At 37.7% G+C, this 20,127-nt stretch overlaps 1 protein-coding gene across 1 annotated transcript in view; it reads left to right on the forward strand.

Annotated features, from left to right (window-relative positions):
* adam19a (ADAM metallopeptidase domain 19a) overlaps positions 1-20,127 on the forward strand; it is a 438,676-nt gene that overhangs the window by 254,869 nt on the left and 163,680 nt on the right. The window contains exon 4 of the mRNA XM_030162481.1: positions 13,703-13,784. Within this exon, the coding sequence (XP_030018341.1) occupies positions 13,703-13,784 (82 nt within the window). The remainder of the gene's footprint in view (positions 1-13,702; positions 13,785-20,127) is intronic.

Raw genomic sequence — 20,127 nt, forward strand, 5'->3', positions numbered from 1 at the left:
CCCCTTTCTTCAGACATCCCCCTCGAAGCCACGCCTCCAGAATACTGGCAGGCACAATGCTTGTTCTTGAGGGTTCACGAGCGCTGCACGGCAACAATTCGCCTGGCTCCGGCAGCCACAACTCCGATCCATGCATACCTCATTCAGTCTCCTCCAACACCCCTGCTCTTACAGAACAGCCCCAGTTCATACCTACAGGGGTTGGACAATGGACACCTCAAGATGATAATGCCCCAATCCATACAGCTAGAATTGTTAAAGAATGGCATGAGGAACATTCTAATGAAGTTGAGCATCTCGTATGGCCGGCACAGTCCCCAGACCTCAACATTATTGAGCATTTATGGTCAGTTTTAGAGATTCAAGTAAGACGTCAATTTCCACCGCCATCGTCTCTAAAAGAGTTGGAGGGTATTCTAACTGAAGAATGGCTTAAAATTCCTTTGGAAACAATTCACAAGTTGTATGAATCAATACCTCGGAGAATTGAGGCTGTAATTGCCGCAAAAGGCGGACCTACACCATATTAAATCATATTTTGTTGATTTTTTTTAAGGTGTTTCCATTATTTTGTCCAACCCCTGTATCTGACTAACGTTACATTTCCTACTGATTTATATAAGTGACAAAACAGTTTGCTGGTGAACTTTCCATCCTAATATAACTAATATAGCCAAGCTCTGGTTCTAGCTTCGTTTCCTGTACAAGTGCTCCAAACCTCAGAGAACGCACGATTCGTACTCGAAGAGGGGTCGCGTAGAGGGGGGAGGGATAAATGGCAGTTGAGTTTGATAGACATATCAGTCATTTTGACTGGGAGCTTAAAATGATTGGATGGTGTTTTTTCAGTCCTGTCCGTTCCACAGGTGACAAAATATTTTTTTTATTTTTGTGTTAGAGCTTTTAATTAATTGGTTGTAATCAGGGTGTGACGGGGATTTTAAGCAATATAGTAAAAAATGCTCCAGGAAAACATCTCGCACCTCACCTTTAAGCTGAAGCCTTATCACAGCGTTTGATTCAGACCTTCATACATGTCATACCCAGTCTCTTTCTCTTCAGTTTCTTGTCGTTCTCAACTGTATCTATCAAATAAATGTATAAAGCCCAGAAATAAAATCATAGATACATAGGCTTCTTCATCTTCTTCATCTCAGAGCTGAGGTCCTAACCCCTTAGTCATAACTAATTCATTAGTAGTAAAAAATGGTTACTAAGTAACAACATAACGACTAATCAGAGTCAATATTTTACTAATAAGCAGCTGGTTGTGACTTCCTATAAAATCTTACCAGTCACAGTAATGTTCAGCTACTACATAACTCTAACTACTGCAGCTTAATTGGACATTTTCCTCCACATATGAACAGCATTTGATCTCTATGTGTGTGTGTGTGTGTGTGTGTGTGTGTGTGTGTGTGTGTGTGTGATTATAAGCACCGTGTGTCTGTCCATTCAAATCAAAGAAAGTCAGGGTCCGTTTTTTCGCTTCCCGCTGACAGTAACAAACCTCCTTTCTCTCATTTGTACCTCTGTCTCTGTTTTCTCCTTTACTCCATCCTTGCATTGTTTTTTTTTTTTTTTTTTTTTTTTTTTTTTTGTTATCCCTACAGCTTCTTTAACAAAGATGTAGGAGCTTGGCTAACTAAAAGGAGAAAAGATCATCAGTATAAAAGCACAGGAGCTCTACAGTGCCTCCACACACACGGCTGTGTCCAGCTGTTTATCCTCTCGGCTGGCTCATTAGAGCAAATTATATTGGCACAGCAAAGCCAGGCTGCCTGTCTGCTTTCCTTCTGCAGCAAAAAAAAAAAAAAAAAAAAAAAAAAAAAAAAAGTGCCTATTACTTTTATTCTTGGAAGTAGCACAGCAGTTTGACCCCAGCTACACTTGGTGGTTTTGCAGATGATGCTCTGAGGGAGAGAAAAGGCTGGGTGTATTTGTGTAATTATTCAGTATCAGGGCAGCTGATGAGGTGTTCCACATCCACTGGCACTTTTTTAATGAGACGATAATGCTTAGAGCTGTATGTAGCCGACTGAGATTTGCACAGTATAGAGGTGTGTGTGTTTGTTTCCAGATCAGAAATACACCCAAAGACTACTGTAAGGTTGGAAAACTGCATTTAAACATCAAATCATCCCCTTTTCCAGAGGGTGCCTCTCTGTTTTTCCATGTTTAATAGTAATGTCTCTTCGCTGGAAGCATCTCCTATACTGTATGTTCTATCTATTTGATCAATGTGACACAACAAAGTAAATTTGAGAAATGGCCTGTTGTGTTGCCCCAGAAAAGGCGCTATCATTATGAAATATCATTTGCTTTTCATTTTGTCACTCTCGTTCTGTTTCTATCTCGTTGCCAGCTGCAGTCATTTGTTATATCACAAATGAAGCACAGAAATTGAGTTGAATAGCAGGATGGAGAAACATGCCGTTTTCCCCACAAATCAAACGCGTTCCCCATCAACACTGATCCGCATTACCTGACCTGATTTCTCATAAACATTGAGCTGCACACAGACACTACTGCACTGTTCACAGTCTACCAAATGGGATCTAAGGGAAGAAAAAAATGTCAAAAAATGTGGCTTTTCCAGTCATTTCAGCTTCATACAATTCTACCTGATTCATGAGTGTGTGAAAATATGCAACTTGAAGTTTTTTTTTTTAAAGGAATTCTTCAAATTTTAGATACGTTTAAAGCCAGTGTGTTTGACTTCAGTGATGAATTCCCTCATATTTTCACTTTCCATTTGCCTTCCCTTATTTTGCATCCGTAATATGTCAAATGGCGTGATGAACTTAGTATCACATTCTTACATTGTGGTGTTTATGTTTATATTATAATTCAAAAAGAGTAACTGGTAAGCCACTGGTGTGTGAAGAAGCGCATGTAATTTACTGCTGAGCTGAAGCCGGTAACACAACAAAGATCGGCAAGTGAGTGGGAAGATATGCACAGTGCATGTTGTGTTTGTTTATCATAAGGTTCATGTGCTTTTAAGGCCAGTGTAAAGGACTGAAGCTGCACCAACGTGGGAATGTAGTTGTTTTGAAGCTGACAAAAGAAATGAGGAAAAGAGTCGACAATGTGACATGTAAACAATGCATAAAAAAAGGCATGGCAAACCTGAAAATCAATCAATCAAATTTTATTTACATAGCACCAAATCCTAACAAAAGTTATCTCATGACACTTTACATATAGAGCCAGTCAAAACCAGACTCTAATGCCGATTTTCAGAAACCTAACAGAATCCTCCAGGACCCAACACTTGTGACTGGTGACAGTGGTGTGGACAAACATCCTTTTAACAGGCAAGAACCTGGAGCAGACCCTGACTCCTGGATGATGGTCTGCCTAACAGTTGGCAAAACACTTCTAGACTAGAGATTTGTTACTGCCTACAAGTAGACTGGTGCTCAGTGTTAGGCTTTGGTAGTCTCATTTCTTCTCTTTTCTCTCACTAATGGCAAAATCTGGTTTACCGTTTTGGTCCAGTGTTTGGCGTCATATCAACCCACTCTGAAAAAATATCCAGCAGCCCAACTCTACCACCAATAGTATATAAAATAGTTGAAATGAGCTCAGTTTGAAACATCTACAGCAGTAAAATTCCACATATTATGCAGCAGTGACATGAATTCAGAAACATCTTATATAATATAAAACACTAAAATGGACCCTTTTACTGCACAAGGACTACTTTTACTTTTCATTCTTTAAGCCACAGGTGTCAAACATGCAGCCCAGGGGCCAAATCCGGCCCGCCAAAGGGTCTAGTCTGGCCCCTGGGATGAATTTGTGAAATGCTAAAATTACACTGAAGATATGAATCAGTTTAGTTCAGGTTCCACATACAGACCAATTTAATCTCAAGTGGGTCAGATCAGTAAAATACAATCATAATAACCTATAAATACTCACAACTCCAAATTTTTCTCTTTGTAAATGTAAAAATTTTCATGTCATTTTACTGTATTTACACAAAAAACAAACTAACATTTCACAAAAACATGAATAACCTCAACAAATATAAACATTTTGAAATGTTTGAAGTGTAATTTTAACAATATTCTGCCTGTTATTAAATGTTTTGTGTATTTGTGGATCCACTGTGATCTGTAAGGTGTAATTTACATGTTTAAATGATAAACTGAGATGTAATATTGTTAAAACTGCTCTTAGTTTTCTTAAGAAATTTCAGTTTGTTCATGTGATTCACATTGTTTAAAGAATAGTTGGTAGATGTTAACATAATCACATAATTTTACTTTTTTTGTCCTAAAACATAGAAGAAAGTTTGGAGTTGACATTATTTATATATTATTATGTTATTATTTTACTGGTCCGGCCCACTTCAGATCAAATTTGGCTTAATGTGCCCCCTGAATGAAAATGAGTTTGACACCCCTGCTTTAAGCAAATGTTCTGGTGATATTTATAGCTGAAAGGCTTTGATTGCAGGACTTTTACTTGAAGTGGAGTATTTAGTACAGTATTAATACTTGTATGTGGGGGTGGTGTCCAGCTTGACTTCTCAGCTCCCATCAGGCTTCAAACTCACCTCACACTCTACTCCAATGCAAAGGTCATCAATCACATACAGTCGGTGATCTTTGTAGGTGAAGCTTTGAGTCTCAGCAGACAGTCATATCCTTAGCCAGTTTTTAATTAAGCTATATGAAATATTTGTCTATGATCTCTGCCTGTACACCACTGCCGCCCTGTCTAATATGAATTTCCACACTACCTTATGTACACCAGCTTTGGCGGAATTAACTTTAGAGGACTGCCACGTAAGACAGTCTTTTCATATGGCACTGCAGATTATCTGCAGTAAAAGGGGTGAGGAAGCTGGATTATGTTCCATTATGATTCTGTTCAATGAATAATACAATGGGGCCCCAGGGACCAAATGGAGATTGGGCTCATCTTTTCATGTCCGTCTTCTATTTGCCCATTTGTGCGCTGGCTGCCAGAGTGTGTCTCCTGTCTGGTCAGTGATTCAGCCACACACAGAGGCTGAATAAGGCCAGACGTCCCCATGGTAGCACCGCTCCATACATCTGTAAACCTGAAGCGTTCGTCCAGGGCCGCCTTGGCATTTGACAAGTGATTCTCCCATCCCCAGACATGACGAATGTCACCTTTCTCTTCTGCCGGCTAAAATGGAGCCTCTGCTTTTCTGTTACACGATGACCTTTTACATGACATCAAAAGTGAATCTATTCCTTTCACAGTTTGGAGCACTTTACAAACTGTCTTTGAGCAGAGCAGTAACGTAACTTTTGATAAAGAAAACTTGGTTGCACAAGATGCAAATTTGCATGAGATAAGTAACTAACAGATGAATCAAATCTGATACAATCACAGCAAAGACAAGCTGGTGTTTTTTTTTTTTTTTCTTTGTCTCCTTTTGTTATCTAAGACCAACTCCATCAACATGAAAGGCTTGGGGACTGCTGATCCAACATTTAATTTGGAGGAGATTATGCTTTTTGCAGTCACGCTCGGCAATGTCAGAAAATGATACAGGGGTTGTCAGCAAGCAAAGAAAGAAACTATGAATATCATTGAAGCTTTGTCTTACTTTGCACTTTCTTTAAAGCCTGGATTCAATCGGCAAATGTAGCTTTAGATACAACAAGGTCTCAAACATCAGTCTGTTTCTGTCATCCGTCTGTGACCGAAGTTTCTCTAACATGTAATTCATCACTTCTTTCTTACATTTTGTGTATCCATCTCAATTTTGCCAAGATCTGCAGCTCTGTGTTGTGGCAAATCCAGCCAGACATTGAAGGGCACTGATGTTTTCAGAATGTTTTATTTATGTTCAGTCATCATCTGTTGTTGGAACACAAATTTTATTTCCTTTGCAGCAGTTTCTCCATAAAACATCCTTCAGTCAGGGAAAAAAAAAACAACTCTTTGCAAATACAATAAGCGCTACAAGACAAATAAATTACCTGAAATGAGTTCTTACAATAAAAACACAAAGGCATTTATGGAAATGTTTATAGCCTTGCTTGTGTGTGAAAACTAGAAAACTGTAGTGTAACTGTAGCTTTACATTCAAATATTTCTTCAAGGTAAATCAGTAATGGTCACAAAACTAATTGATCACAGAATACCTTGTTCGTCTTCCAGCTGGGTGTTAAATTCCCACATGGTAAATTTTTGCAGCTCTTGTGAAACCTACCTGAATGTACTGCTGCTAAATTCCCCCTTTCCATTGGAAGGGCATCAAATTAACAGATGTGTTAAAGTTGGAAAAGGAACTAACAAAATAAAGGCCTTGCAGGATGTTCATTAACCTTGAGACCTTGAAAAGTCCCTTATATATGTGGGTACCGTTCCTGTCATTAACCTCTCCACTCCCACCGGATCACTGGTAATCCGGTCGCCATTTTGGATGAAATACATTAAAGTTTCTACAGTAACACTTATACAGGTATGCTATACCTTGTTACCAAAATGTTGTGAAAGAATCACCTGGATAGTGATCAAAGCTAATGGGACTTCCTACTGTTTGGTGGACATGAGGTCACATTATTTGCCCATTCCTGTTCAAGAATGGATCATAAAACAGAACAGTTTCAGCTAAATTTAACCTGATTCAGTTTAGTTTGTATTTTAGCCACTTTGTAAAAAAGGTAATTTTCTTGTGTCGTGGAAATTTACCGTTCAACTGTTAACTCACACAAAGAAAAAGGGAGAAAGTTAGAGTTAAAATAATAAATGCATTTATTGAGAAATCAATCACAGACAAAGCTCTGTAAATGAAGTCTGATTAAACAAGAGAAAACTAAAGATTATATAGAACCAAATCCAACCCCCTCAAACTATGATGTCATTCCTTACGTACATCGTACCACCCCATACTACTCCTTCTCTGCTCCGTGAAGAGGTCATGAGGACCTCTTCACTCTAACCTTGCTTGAATACAGGCACCATCCTCTATCTACACATTCAGACATTTAGGTGTTTGGGTTTCAACTCAAGGTAAGAACTTCGTCCCCAAGTCGGGGTTGCTACAGAGTGGTAAACATCACACATAACAATGACTCAGCATGTACTTAACAGTATAACATATTAAAAGAGTAAAAAGTAAATTTTTCCACCGCACTTGGTATGACAAATAGCCCAAAATTAACACTAATAAGGTGAGTAGACATGTTAACAACCATGTTCTGTTGGCACAGTGCCAGATGTAAGAATAAGGATAATACTTGGATACGGACATTTAGACTAATTTGTTAATATGTGGCATCAGCACAAACACTCTCTGCTGTTGAAACATGTCAGTATATACAGAAGATTCACAGAGGTGCTCCAGATATGCCTTTGGTGAGGTGTTTTGAAGGATTTTAATGAAACTGTTACATTTCTCCAATAATACATCCAATTTTAGTGCTAGAAGTTTCCTCTTGGTATAATTTTTGGGTCTTAAAGGAGTGATATTTAGCTTTTTTAAATGCAGTTATGCATTTTAAATCATTTCCCTGTGGTCTACATAAACTGTAAATGCTATGCTTGGGTCTGAATTCTTCATTAATTCAACTCCACAGGTCCATCTTCAACCCTATTTCTGAGTAATGACACCAGAAAGGTTGTTTTGAGCGCTGGCCCTTTAAATGCACAGGAGCCACTTCAGGCCCCGCCCCCTCCAGGTTGTTGGCTGTGCTGCTCTGTCCCGTTCAGCCACTTGTGTTGGTTAATATAAGCAACAACTGAACATTTTAGGTAATTGGCTCGAAGTTTGGACATATTTTCAGTTTTTACTACAACCGCTGCTGCTGACAAACAATTATGTCGTACTCGGAGAAATGTTCATCAGAAGTCTTGACCTTATATGTGCAAATGTTGTGATGTAACTAGTTATAGATGTAACAATTTAAGCAGGAATTAAAACAGGTTGTAGAAATCCACTCGATTTTTGCCAAAATGAATATAAAGATAGCTTTGCAGCACCTGGAGGGTTCAAATTCAAACTTTTTGAACTATTAGGGTCCAAATACACAAATAAATGAACCAAAGACTAATAAAAGTGGGTTTAGCAAAGTATGACCCCTTTAAAGGGTACTTGTAGTGAATTTTCATTGCTGCGATGGACTGGTCACTGACCCCGTGCTGCAGACACTAGTCTAATGCTGCATTTCCACTACATGGAACCGGCTCCACTCGACTCGGGTACTGGGTCCTATTCCTGGAGACCCTTTCCATTACTGAATACTACCGACTTTAGATTACCTGGTTGTCATAGCGATGTGGCACATTACTTCCGTGTTGTCTGCTCAGAGAGTTGCTGATAAACATGTTCGTTGCATTTCGTCTCGTCAAGCTTATGCTGAATTTTTACGTTGGCCACCAAAGACTGAATTTCGTCAGCTGACCATGGTGTAGTTTTGTGGGCTGTCATCATTTGGATTAACCTACCACGATATTTACGGTCAACTTCTGCATCTGTTTTTTGTAAAACGGCGTGTCACTCTGGTCCCCAGTCTTGGAACCCCAGCGGAGGTGATACCAAAAAACTAGTACCGGGTACCAGATTCCAGGTCCTTTTTCATAATGGAAATGCAAAAAGGTCGAGTCGAGTTGAGTCGAGCTGGTATCACGTAATGGAAACGCTGCATTAGATGACACATTATCAGCCACTACTGGGTCGCATCTTCTAGAACAATGGTGAAGTGTAAAGCTTACGGCTGCACAAACAACTAGCTTCAACACATACTTTCCACTCAATCTTGCTCACTGCCTGCTGCTTGTTTACTCTGAATCAGTGATGGTATATACTTTTTGTCTGCTCCCCATAAGTTCTGCCCACGCACATAATTCTTGTAATAAAATGGTTCAGTCTGGTGCATTTATGGTGATTTTTTTTACTAAATTTGCGCCTCTCTTGCTTCTTAGTAATACACAAAGAAGAGTTAATGTCGGAAACGTGACCAGTACAGGTACACTTTAATAGAAGAGATTAGAATAGAATGCCTTTATTGTCATTATACATATGTACAACAGAATTAAAAGAGACAACTCTCTTGCGGTGCGTAGTGCAAAACGGTTTAAAAGAAATGAAAAGTGTTAATATATATACAGAATAAAAACAAGTATGTCAACCAACCAAGAAACAGTCGAGATAAATATATATTGCAAGTATTGTCTTATCTTCTCTTCATATAAGGCAAGGGATGTTTCGATGCGTGTATCTGTCCGTCCATCTTTCATCATTTCTCAGAGCAGAACCAGAAAACCATACAATATTTGTCACTAAACATGCTGGAATTACCAGTTATGAGTTGTATTGGTACTACTTTGCTGTTTGTCATCATTTACCGGAGCAAAACTAGAAGACGATTAAATAGTTTTCCATTAAAATACTTGAGAAACTCATCTTCTGTGAATGTTCAATATCAAAGAAAATAAGCTAACATTGGTAATAATAGAACTTTTCCATTTTGTGGTGTCTGGGGAGAAATGATATCCTTTAATGTGAATATAAATATATATACTACAAGCCACAAACTGCATCCCCGTTGTTAGTAGTATCACCCTCATCAGGTCTAATATGTGACTCAATAATTCGCTCTGCTTTTGGGAGATTGCATTGCTCATTACTGAAATTAATTGGCTACATTTGCACCCATAAATCTCCACTTTGTCGGTGGATCAGCTGCAGAACTGGACACTGCCCTCAATGCTTTTGTAAATCTAAGTAAAATCTCTCTCTTAGGATCTGCAAATTCCTTGTGATTATTTTTGGAGGAACAGTATTTTAAAAGGGAGCTGATTTAATCTGTGCTTGTATGAAGTTAAACCTCTTACAGTTTTTGAAAGAATAGACCGCAGTGAAACAACAAATGGGATCAAATCCAGAAATCCCATAATGCTATTTATTATTATCTCATTATAGACTTTGGCAGAAAGATACAGATATCGAAAATCCAATTAGAATTTGGGTGTTTTTTGTCTGTTTTTGTAATATGGAATAAAGTAAATCACATATGTTTTTAAATCTCAGTGTATTGTATCTGATATTTTTCTTCTCCTGATACTTGTTATTTATTGGTAACAAAGTGACAGATACTGATATCGAGGGTAGGGATTAGAGCCCGACCGATATGCGATTTTTGGGGCCGATGCCAACACTGATATCGGGGGCTAAAAAAAGCCGATATCCAATATATTGGCCGTTATCCGATATTGGCCAATAACCGATATATTGGCCAATATATGAAATAAGAACACTGATCTACAAAGGATATAATAATCTTATATTAGATAATTGTGGACAGGTGGATTAACAGTTGCATAAATCTTTGTTTATCTCACAAATATAATTTACAAAACTTTCAAAAGCAAACTATGCAATCACAAAAATAATAAGAGCAAAAAATATGACTTACCACAAAATTATGTTTTCCCTCACGGCACTAGAACTTCCCAGGTGGACTAAGGACTAAACTGAGCATGTGCAGAGTGAATTAGGTAAGTCCTAAGTTGTTCCTGATTGGAGTAATTGCAAGAGTTACAACTGACCCATGTTACAACTGTCCCCGGTCTCCCCTACACTATTAACGCCCAGGTGTGCCTGCAGAATGAAGCTGTGAGGTAGACAGGAAGTGCACAGATATAGGTGTGTGTGTGGGGGGTGAATACTTCATAAGTCTGTGATTTTCAGAGGGGGGGGGGGTTTAGTGGTCCATCATCCTCGTCAGAGTGCGTGGTAGCGTTCCGTGATTTTTGCTGGGGGGGGTTGTAGCTCCGTGATTATGTGATTGTGTGTGTGGGGGTGATAGCGACATTGTCCGAGCAGGAGTGAAAGTGAAACTAACTCGCTTTACTGTTCCTCTAACTCTCCGGGCAGCACACACACACACACACACACAGGAGCACCGAGTGACAGAATCTCCGTGCAGCAAAACAGTTAATACATCGGCTACGTATTGGCCGATGTTGATTAATCGGTGATACGCTATAATCGACCCGATTAATCAGTCGGGCTCTAGTAGGGATCCACCGATACCGATAGCAGTATTGGGTCCGATACTCAGTGTGTGTAAAAGTACTTCGATACAACTGCACCGATACCACTTACGGCAGCTGACATTCACAGTTAAGTGCAGCAGATACGCAGTGGAGCAGTAATGTCAGCAGTGTGGAGATTTTTCAAAATAAATAACGCTGACAAAAGTAATGGTGACGCCAAATAACGTTAAAGACACTGACGGATACAGACGGAGCGTTCTGTCCGTCCTCTGCCTACATTCCATCAGTTTTCCAGTTGCTCGCAGATGTGTACACAGACGGACAATACCACAGTGAACCGAGGAGGTAGAGAATCTGTTCAAAGAGCGACTGTCATCAATATCAACATTAGTATCCACATTAGTGTTACCTCCTCTGTCGTCTCCATAATTATTATTACTGACTTTCTTCTTTTCAAAAAACTTTACTTTTCTTCATGGTATTTGTCCAGTATGGTTTATTTTGAGCGGCACCCTCTGGTGGATTGATTGAGAAACGCTCATTCCAACACATTAAATGTCAGTAGCAGCACTTTGTTCCAGTCAGACTAATGACAACAACAATAAAGCACATTTACAAAAGGAACTAAGAACTGGAATGGCATTATTAAGTACTCATATTGGTACTCTGTATCGGCAAGTACTCAGATGTAAGTATTTGTACCTGTGCTCGCTCTGGAAAAAGTGGTATCGGTGCATCCCTAATTGAGGACATGGATGAGTACTGATTTATGATTCAACTTCTAAATCAAATAAGTCTTTTAGATTCCTCCTGTTCAGTAAAGCACCCCATCCACAGCGATATATGCTTTTAGTTAATTTTTATTCTACAGCACAGGTGTCAAACATGCGGCCCGGGGGCCAAATCTGGCCCGCCAAAGGGTCCAGTCCGGCCCTTGGGAGGAATTTGTAAAATGTGAAAATTACACTAAGAAATTAACAATCCTTTTAGTTCAGGTTCCACTTTCAGACGAATTCAATCTCAAGGTGGCAGGATTCAGTAAAATACTATCATAATAACATATAAGTAATGACAATTCCAAATTTTTCTCTTTGTAAATGGAAATATTTTCATGTATTTACACTAAAACGAAGTATAATTTCGCAAAAAATGTGAATAACCTGAACAAATATGAACAACCGGAAATGTCTTAAGAGAAGTAAGTACAATTTTAACAATTTTCTGCCTGCTACTAAATGTTTTGTGTATTTGTAGATCCACTGTGATCTGTAAGTTATAATGTACATGTGTAAATGATAAACTGAGGCAGAATATTGTTAAATTACACTTATTTTTTACAGTTTGTTCATGTTATTCACATCTTTTAAAAGGATAGTTTGTAGATGTAAACCTTTTCGTAATCAAAATTTTTTTTTTGCTCTAAAACAGAGAAAAGTTTGGAGTTGACATTATTTATATATAATTATGTTATTATTTTACTGGTTCAACCCACTTCAGATCAAATTTAGCTGAATGTGGCCCTTGAACTAAAATGAGTTTGACACCCCTGTTTTACAGGGTATATAAAAAAATATATATACATTTTGAAAAATTACCCCCAGTTCCGTATTTGATCATTTTTGGAATTTTCTTTTATGGACGTTGGTAGGTAGGGGATTGGCGGATATTTAACCCTAACCTGGCCTGTCCTCAGTGACATTTTCAGGCCTAAACAAGTTGAATTAACTTTGAAGGGCAGGAACAGCTGCCATGGGTAAAGAAATGAAACTGACATGGTGGCCAAAGTGTTAATGCTGTAACCTGGCAATTTTGTGGAAAACAAGATGGACGCCCATTGTCTCCTCCCATGAGCTTTGATTGGATTTAAATCCCACCGCTACTTTGCATAAACCAGTTTTAACTTGGATTGCGTAATTTGCTCCTGCTCACTCACGCATGAAAACCTGGGTCTGTAAATTTGGACGAATATCCACCAATCCCCTACCTACCGATATCCATAAAAGAAAATTCCAAAAATTATCAAATGCGGAACAGGGGGTAATTTTTCAAAATGTGTAGGGTTTTTTTTTTTTTTATACTATTTACTGATCTCAACCACTCTGCTCTGACTGACTTTTGCACACACACATACAAACCCCCCCCCAAAAAAACACAGCTCAGGAGACGTCCTTTGTTTTTGTTGAGCAACAGCAGAATCAGCTGCTGTCAATCACTAGGCTACCGTGGCTAATGCTATTAGCTAATGTTATCAACTAACCTCATTAGGCGACTGAAACAGAAAAACTGTTTCCCAGTCAGGGCCCTCCCATCCTGATGCTCTATATTCTATTATGTGATGATGACACATGGTTTGGCCCGAAACAGTCAGCGCAACATGGGTTTAGTGTTCCAACAGCAGTGTTTATGTCACCGTAACTGTGCAGATATAGCAGAGCAACAAGACAAGATGCTCCCAAATAGATAGGCCCACGCTTCTAAAGTGCCAAAGAGTGATTGAAAATGATTCGTCAATAAAAACAATGAAGAACAGATGCCTGAAACAAGCTAAAAATGACTTCTGTGCAATCATAGCCTTAGACCATAATTTTCTTTGCTCTGTCCTATTTCTACCTGCTGCCGCTAAAACCCAATTTCACAGAGATCATTAAAGTTAAATCTTATCTAATAACCCGCCGTCGTTTTCTCCTCTCTTCTTTTTCTTTTGCAGGGAGCTTCTAGGTCCAGACTTCACAGAGACCTACTACACAGACCATGGGCAGCCGGTGACTGTGACCAATCACAATTTCACTGTAAGTACTCTGTGTAGTAATAGGCTGAGGGGAGTCTGCGGAGACGGATTTTCTTCTTTTAATGCTGGTTCCTGTTTTTTTTTTTTTTTTTTTTTTTTTTTTTTAATATATAGATATATATATATAGAGAGAGAGCTTCTTCTGTCTGTGGCATTTTCTATTAGGCACTGGCATTTTAAACCTTGCGATTTGATATTCAATACACAATTTAATAAGGGGATTGAAAAGAAAAGGCTGTTTACAACCATGTGATTCTGGTGATGAAAATGTAAACGGCAGAATGACTGAGATACAGATACAGTGTGGACTGTGTTAGTTTAGACGAGTTCACAGAGGAAAGCACTAACATGACATCACACAATATGTTAACTGTGATCTGTGTGTTATGAAGAGGAGCGGTTTTTAACTGAACTGAACATTTTCCCTGCTAACAAGGCAATAGAAGTACTACTACTACTACTACTAATACCACTACTACTACTGCTACTACTACTACTACTACTAATACCACTATTACTACTGCTACTACTACTGTTACTACTAACACTACTACTACTACTGCTATTACTACTGCTACTACTAACACTACTACTACTACTACTGCTACTAATACTACTACTACTACTACTTATACTACTACTACTAGTATTAGTACTACTACTCCTACTCCCACTACTACTACTACTACTACTACCATTATTACTACTAGCACTACTTCTACTACTACTAATACTTCTACTACTACTACTATTAGTACTCCTACTCCCACTACTACTACTACTACTACTACTACTACTACTACTACTGCTACTACTAGTACTACTACTCCTACTCCCACTACTACTATTACTTCTACTACTACTACTACTACTACTACTACTACTGATACTACTAATACTACTACTACTCCCACTACTCCTACTACTACTACTACCACTACTACTACTACTACTTTTACTACTACTACTTCTAGTACTACTACTCCTACTCCCACTACTACTATTACTACTACTACTACTATTACTACTACTACTATTAGTGCTACTACTACTGCTACTACTACTACTACTGCTACTACTAATACTAATACTACTACCACTACTACTACTACTACGCCTACCACTCCTCCTACTACTACTACTACTGCTACTACTACTACCACTACTACTACTACTACTACTACTACTACTACTACTACTTTTCCTACTACTACTACTAGTACTACTACTCCTACTACTACTTTTACTGCTAGTACTACTAGTACTACTACTCCTACTCCCGCTACCACTATTACTACTACTACTACTACTACTACTACTACTATTAGTGCTACTACCACTGCTACTACTACTACTACTGATACTACTAATACTAATACTACTACCACTACTACGCCTACCACTCCTCCTACTACTACTACTACTACTACTACTACTACTACCACTACTACTACTACTACTACTACTACTATTAGTGCTACTACCACTGCTACTACTACTACTACTGATACTACTAATACTAATACTACTACCACTACTACGCCTACCACTCCTCCTCCTCCTCCTCCTCCTCCTACTACTACTACTACTACTGGGCGAAGTCAAGGGAAGGTTAACATCTGGTCAAAAAAATTAAATTACAATAAGCTACACTGAACGTGTATGTTTGGGTAGGTAATTACTTATATTTTCAGGAAAATGTATTTTGAAACGAAACAAAATTTGAGGAGTTTTATGAGTGTGAATGTTTGGAAAGTGACAGTTTTATACCGTCATTCTGGGTTCATTTCATAAACTCTCAAAAATAAATTAAATTTATTCTGAATACACTGGTATTTGACTTTTATATTATTTATGTCATATGCTAAACACACAGCTTTTTAAATGAATAAATGCATATATCTATGCAAAATACATTTGAATATAATGTTAATATTATTTGTAGGTTGTAAATATTGTAAAAAAAAAAAAAAAAAAAAAAAAAAAAGTATATGATATAGATAATTGGAATGTTTAATTTGATGTTTAGTTTTGTTGTTCATTCGTGACGCTGCCATTTGTCAAAACTCTTGCTATTTAGGTTTGATAAAATATTGCCCTTTGAGTATGTTTACGATGGCATTTAGACCTTTCCAATTCTGTGTAATATTTGTCTTAAACTTGTCTGGTTCAAAAGTTAGGAATCAAAAAGTAGTGGACTGTCCATCTGTGACGCCCTTGACCTCACCCTACTACTACTACTACTACTACTACTACTGCTACTACTATTACTACTGCTACTACTATTACTACTGCTACTACTACTGCTACTACTGTGAGACAGCTGTGCATCAACATAGCAGCAAACATTCAACACCCCGGTGCCTCCATGTTAACATCATGGATGTAATAACATTATAACATTAGTTGTTGTTTGTTGTTCTGCAAAGTTCTGTCTCCATGGGGTGAAAAGTCAGAGGAGGAATGACATTTCTACAGTTTCCACAGGTTTCTTTTTAGTGATTTAGCTAAAAATAAAAAGAACATTGTGTATCTGTGATTCTGCTAACCTGGACAATCAGGACATAGTCATGAGTAAGATCACACCACCTTTTATTCTTAGTTAGATGTAGTTGAATTGAGTGAATTTGTTCTTTCAACAATGTGTATATAACTGTAAAAAAAACAAACAAAAAAACACCACAAGAGAAGGTCAGAGCAAATGATTATTACTGGTTAAACTGAGTTAAATTTAGAATGACACTTTTTCTTTCATTTTATAACAATTCTTTTTTAGTTACCCAGTTTGGTTATAATTATGCTCTTCTGAAAGTAATTGTTTATACTGATCACCGTCTGCAGTATCTACTGTATTTTTGTCTTTTGTGCAACTGTTAACCTGACTCCACAGTTTAACTGTTTCTTCAAATGTACGATTATAAACCCACAGCTGAAATACACAAAATACAGTTGAAACAAAAGCTCAAGCCATTTTTGGATGTTCAGTGTCTCGCGTTTTCCACCTCATTAGCAGTAACTGATGTTACTTGATAAAAGCTCCCTGTTGTTTCTTAAACTGACTGACTAGACCAACGCTAAATGGCTCAAACCAGAACCATTTTGACAGTGTTTTCTTTTTTTTTTATACTTTATTTATTGAACTTTTCAACAATTATAGAATTTTTCAACATTTAACAAATATAACACTTATAATTTAAAATAATGTGTTCTAGAGCTGCACAAAATATAGTTTGAGCATCGTCATCGCGATGTACGTGTGCGCAATAGTCACATCGCAGGTCCTGCAATGTAGGCAAATGAACTCAACATGTTCTCATCTAATTTCAAGGGTACCTGACGCACACTGGGGGCAACGATCCACCAATCACAATCTTTCTTAAACAGTTTGGAGTGAGTCACTGGTAAGAACATTGAAAAATGAGCAATGAACAAGAGAAAATCACCATAAACGAAGACTTGGTGCCAAAAAGAAAAGCAACATCAGTTATCTGAATTATTTCGGCTACAAGAAGGATAATACTGAAATACGTGTTCTGTGTCGACAGTGCCTTGCAATTGTTGCCACAACGAGAGGAAACAACTAATTTGTTTGACCACCACACAGCTATTATATCCTCCTGAGTATTTTTTCATATCGGAATATATATCACAGGGTTAAAAAAAAAACAAAAAAACGCAATGTCAGTTTTTTTCAAATATCGCGCAGCCCTAATGTCTTCATAATAGAAAGATTGACACTGGACATAGTAAACAAACAACCCCCACCCCCAAAAAATAAAAAATAAAAAAAATAGAAAGGGGCAGTGTTTTCTAATCCTTCCCTGCCCGTATCCTGCATTGGCTGCTATGACACATCACCTACAATCATCCTATTGCATCTATAATACACAAAAGAATGCCATTCATATAAATAACTGTGCATCATCCAGGATTAACATGTAAAACATGTTTTGTCTTATCAATAAAATGCAATATTATTTGGTTTTGTTGTACCCAGTTTGTTGAAATGACAGTGTTTTCATTTTCGTGTATAGTGTACATTTCTGCTGAACATAGAACATTTTTCAGTTAAATTATAACCTCATTTGAGGTCATTGAAATTTTTTCCCCTTCCATAATTACACAATGTCATAGTGCGCACAAAATAATGTCGGTTATTAGTGGTGACAGACTCGATTTGTGATATTTAATGACATTTAGTGCCATTGCAGATTGCACCCAGCTGAAAACCTCTAAAAACAGACACTACAAAATGTCAGTGGAAAACACTCAACTCCCTCATTGCTGTCAGTGTTTTTTTCTGTTCTGGGCTTTTTGGTTAAGGGTGATAATAACTGTGGTCCAAACTCAAGCATAATAGTTGACAGTAATACACTGTAACACTGAGTGTCACCTAATATAAAATGGAAAAAAAGAGCAGAAGTCCTTTCCGAGCTACTGTGGAGATATTGTAGCACAGTTCAGTGACCTTTTTTTGTAGATGTACACGGCTCATTATAAGGTAATAAAAACACAATTCTCATTTTTGTGTGATTATATTACATTTCTTCAGTTGAACCTTTAAAGTTGTTATTTGCCTCCTATTTGTGGTGAGCACAGAGAAGTTATGGTAGTGCATGAAAAAATCGCTGTTCCTGAATCCCAACAGTGTGTGTCTATGTAACCTGCAAAGGCAATACGTATTCAGTTCAGTTCATTATGAATATACAATAAAACAGACAGAATAATCCCACCTTAGTGCCTAGAAATAATATAGATTTCAAGAAAACAGGAAAACGTATAACAACGTAAAATTACCTTATTTGCATATTCGAAAAGGAGTGGGAGGAAGTGCAAATGTACTTAATCCCACCCCCTTTGCCACACAACAGTCAATCATTTAGCGTTTTATCTGCATTAGACTGTACGAAAAAGCAATTCCCTTTGGTCGTTTTGTAAATTGTTAATTACAATTGTCATTTTCATAAAAATATACACACATACCTATTTACACAGCTATTCAGACATACAAAAAAAAGAAAAAATACATACGTGCATCCTTGAAGGCAACACAAAATGAATAAACAGAATAAATAATTAGATAAAATGAGCAAAAACAAATACAAAACAACTGACAAAAAAGGGAAAAAAAAGCCCACAGTAAACACCAGGTAGTACTCAGACACCTCCGACAGTTTTATACCATGCATAAACCATCTCTTTATACTGACAGGTTAGCAGACGTAACGACGGTGAACATGTTAATTCTACGAAATGAGCCGAAGTACAGAAACACAAGCATATGTAGGGAATGGAAGAACTCCGGCACACTCCAGATTGAAAATCTCTTCCACATAACGGCAACATTTCTGCTTTAATCATATTTTTTTGGGCCACATGGGACGTTTCATGCTGTAGAAGTAGGAGCGTGCTGCCATGAATCATGCATACATTATGTTGCACTTTATTAACGCTGTCAGCTGTGTGTCAGACAGGCTGTGTGTGGGCAGGTTAAAAGTGTATGAACAGAAACAACCACTGTGCGAAAGACTAAGAGCTGCAACTAAATCCATCAAATACATAGTAGAGTACCAAGTCTAATGTCTCTAAAGGAAAACAGACTGAAACCAGAGATGACCATGAAACACTGCTTTACACTATCTATTACTCTTTAATATTGAGCATCGAAAGCACACGTGTCAAATATGCAGCCCGGGCGCCAAATCCGGCCCGCCCAAGGGTTTAGTTCGGCCCTTTGGATGAATTTGTGAAATGCAAAAATGCAAAAATTACACTAAGATATGAATAATCCTGTTAGTTCAGGTTCCACATTCAGACCAATTTGATCTCAAGTGGGCAGGACCAGTCAAATACTATCATAAACTTCATTTTTTCTCTTTCATAAATGTTAGATTTAGTGATTTAGTGATTTATTCCGAACATGCAATGAAATTTAACATATATGTGTCGAGGCCCAAAACGGAATCTGGCCCAATTCAGAATCGGGCCGGCCCAGAATGGAATTCTATTCTAGGCCGGCCTAGAATGGAATCCTGCTGCTATAATGTTATTTTTATACCATGTTTACTGCAAATGATCCATAATTCCATAATTTGTCATAATTTTACATTTTCAGTCTTACATACCTTGAGTAACTATTGCCAATTTCAGTCGATTTCACTGTACCATATATTGGTGGGGAGTACCACTAGGTTCTATTTGTAAATAAAGTGTATTATAGTTTACAATAAAAATGTTGTTTGTTTCATTTTTTTCACATATTTGCAAATTCCATGTATTGATTTTTGTAATAATTTAGATCATTTGCATTAAACATGGTATAAAAATAAAATTATAGCAGCAGG

Source organism: Sphaeramia orbicularis, chromosome 18, assembly GCF_902148855.1.
Source record: "Sphaeramia orbicularis chromosome 18, fSphaOr1.1, whole genome shotgun sequence".
NCBI classification, from domain to species: Eukaryota; Metazoa; Chordata; class Actinopteri; order Kurtiformes; family Apogonidae; genus Sphaeramia; species Sphaeramia orbicularis.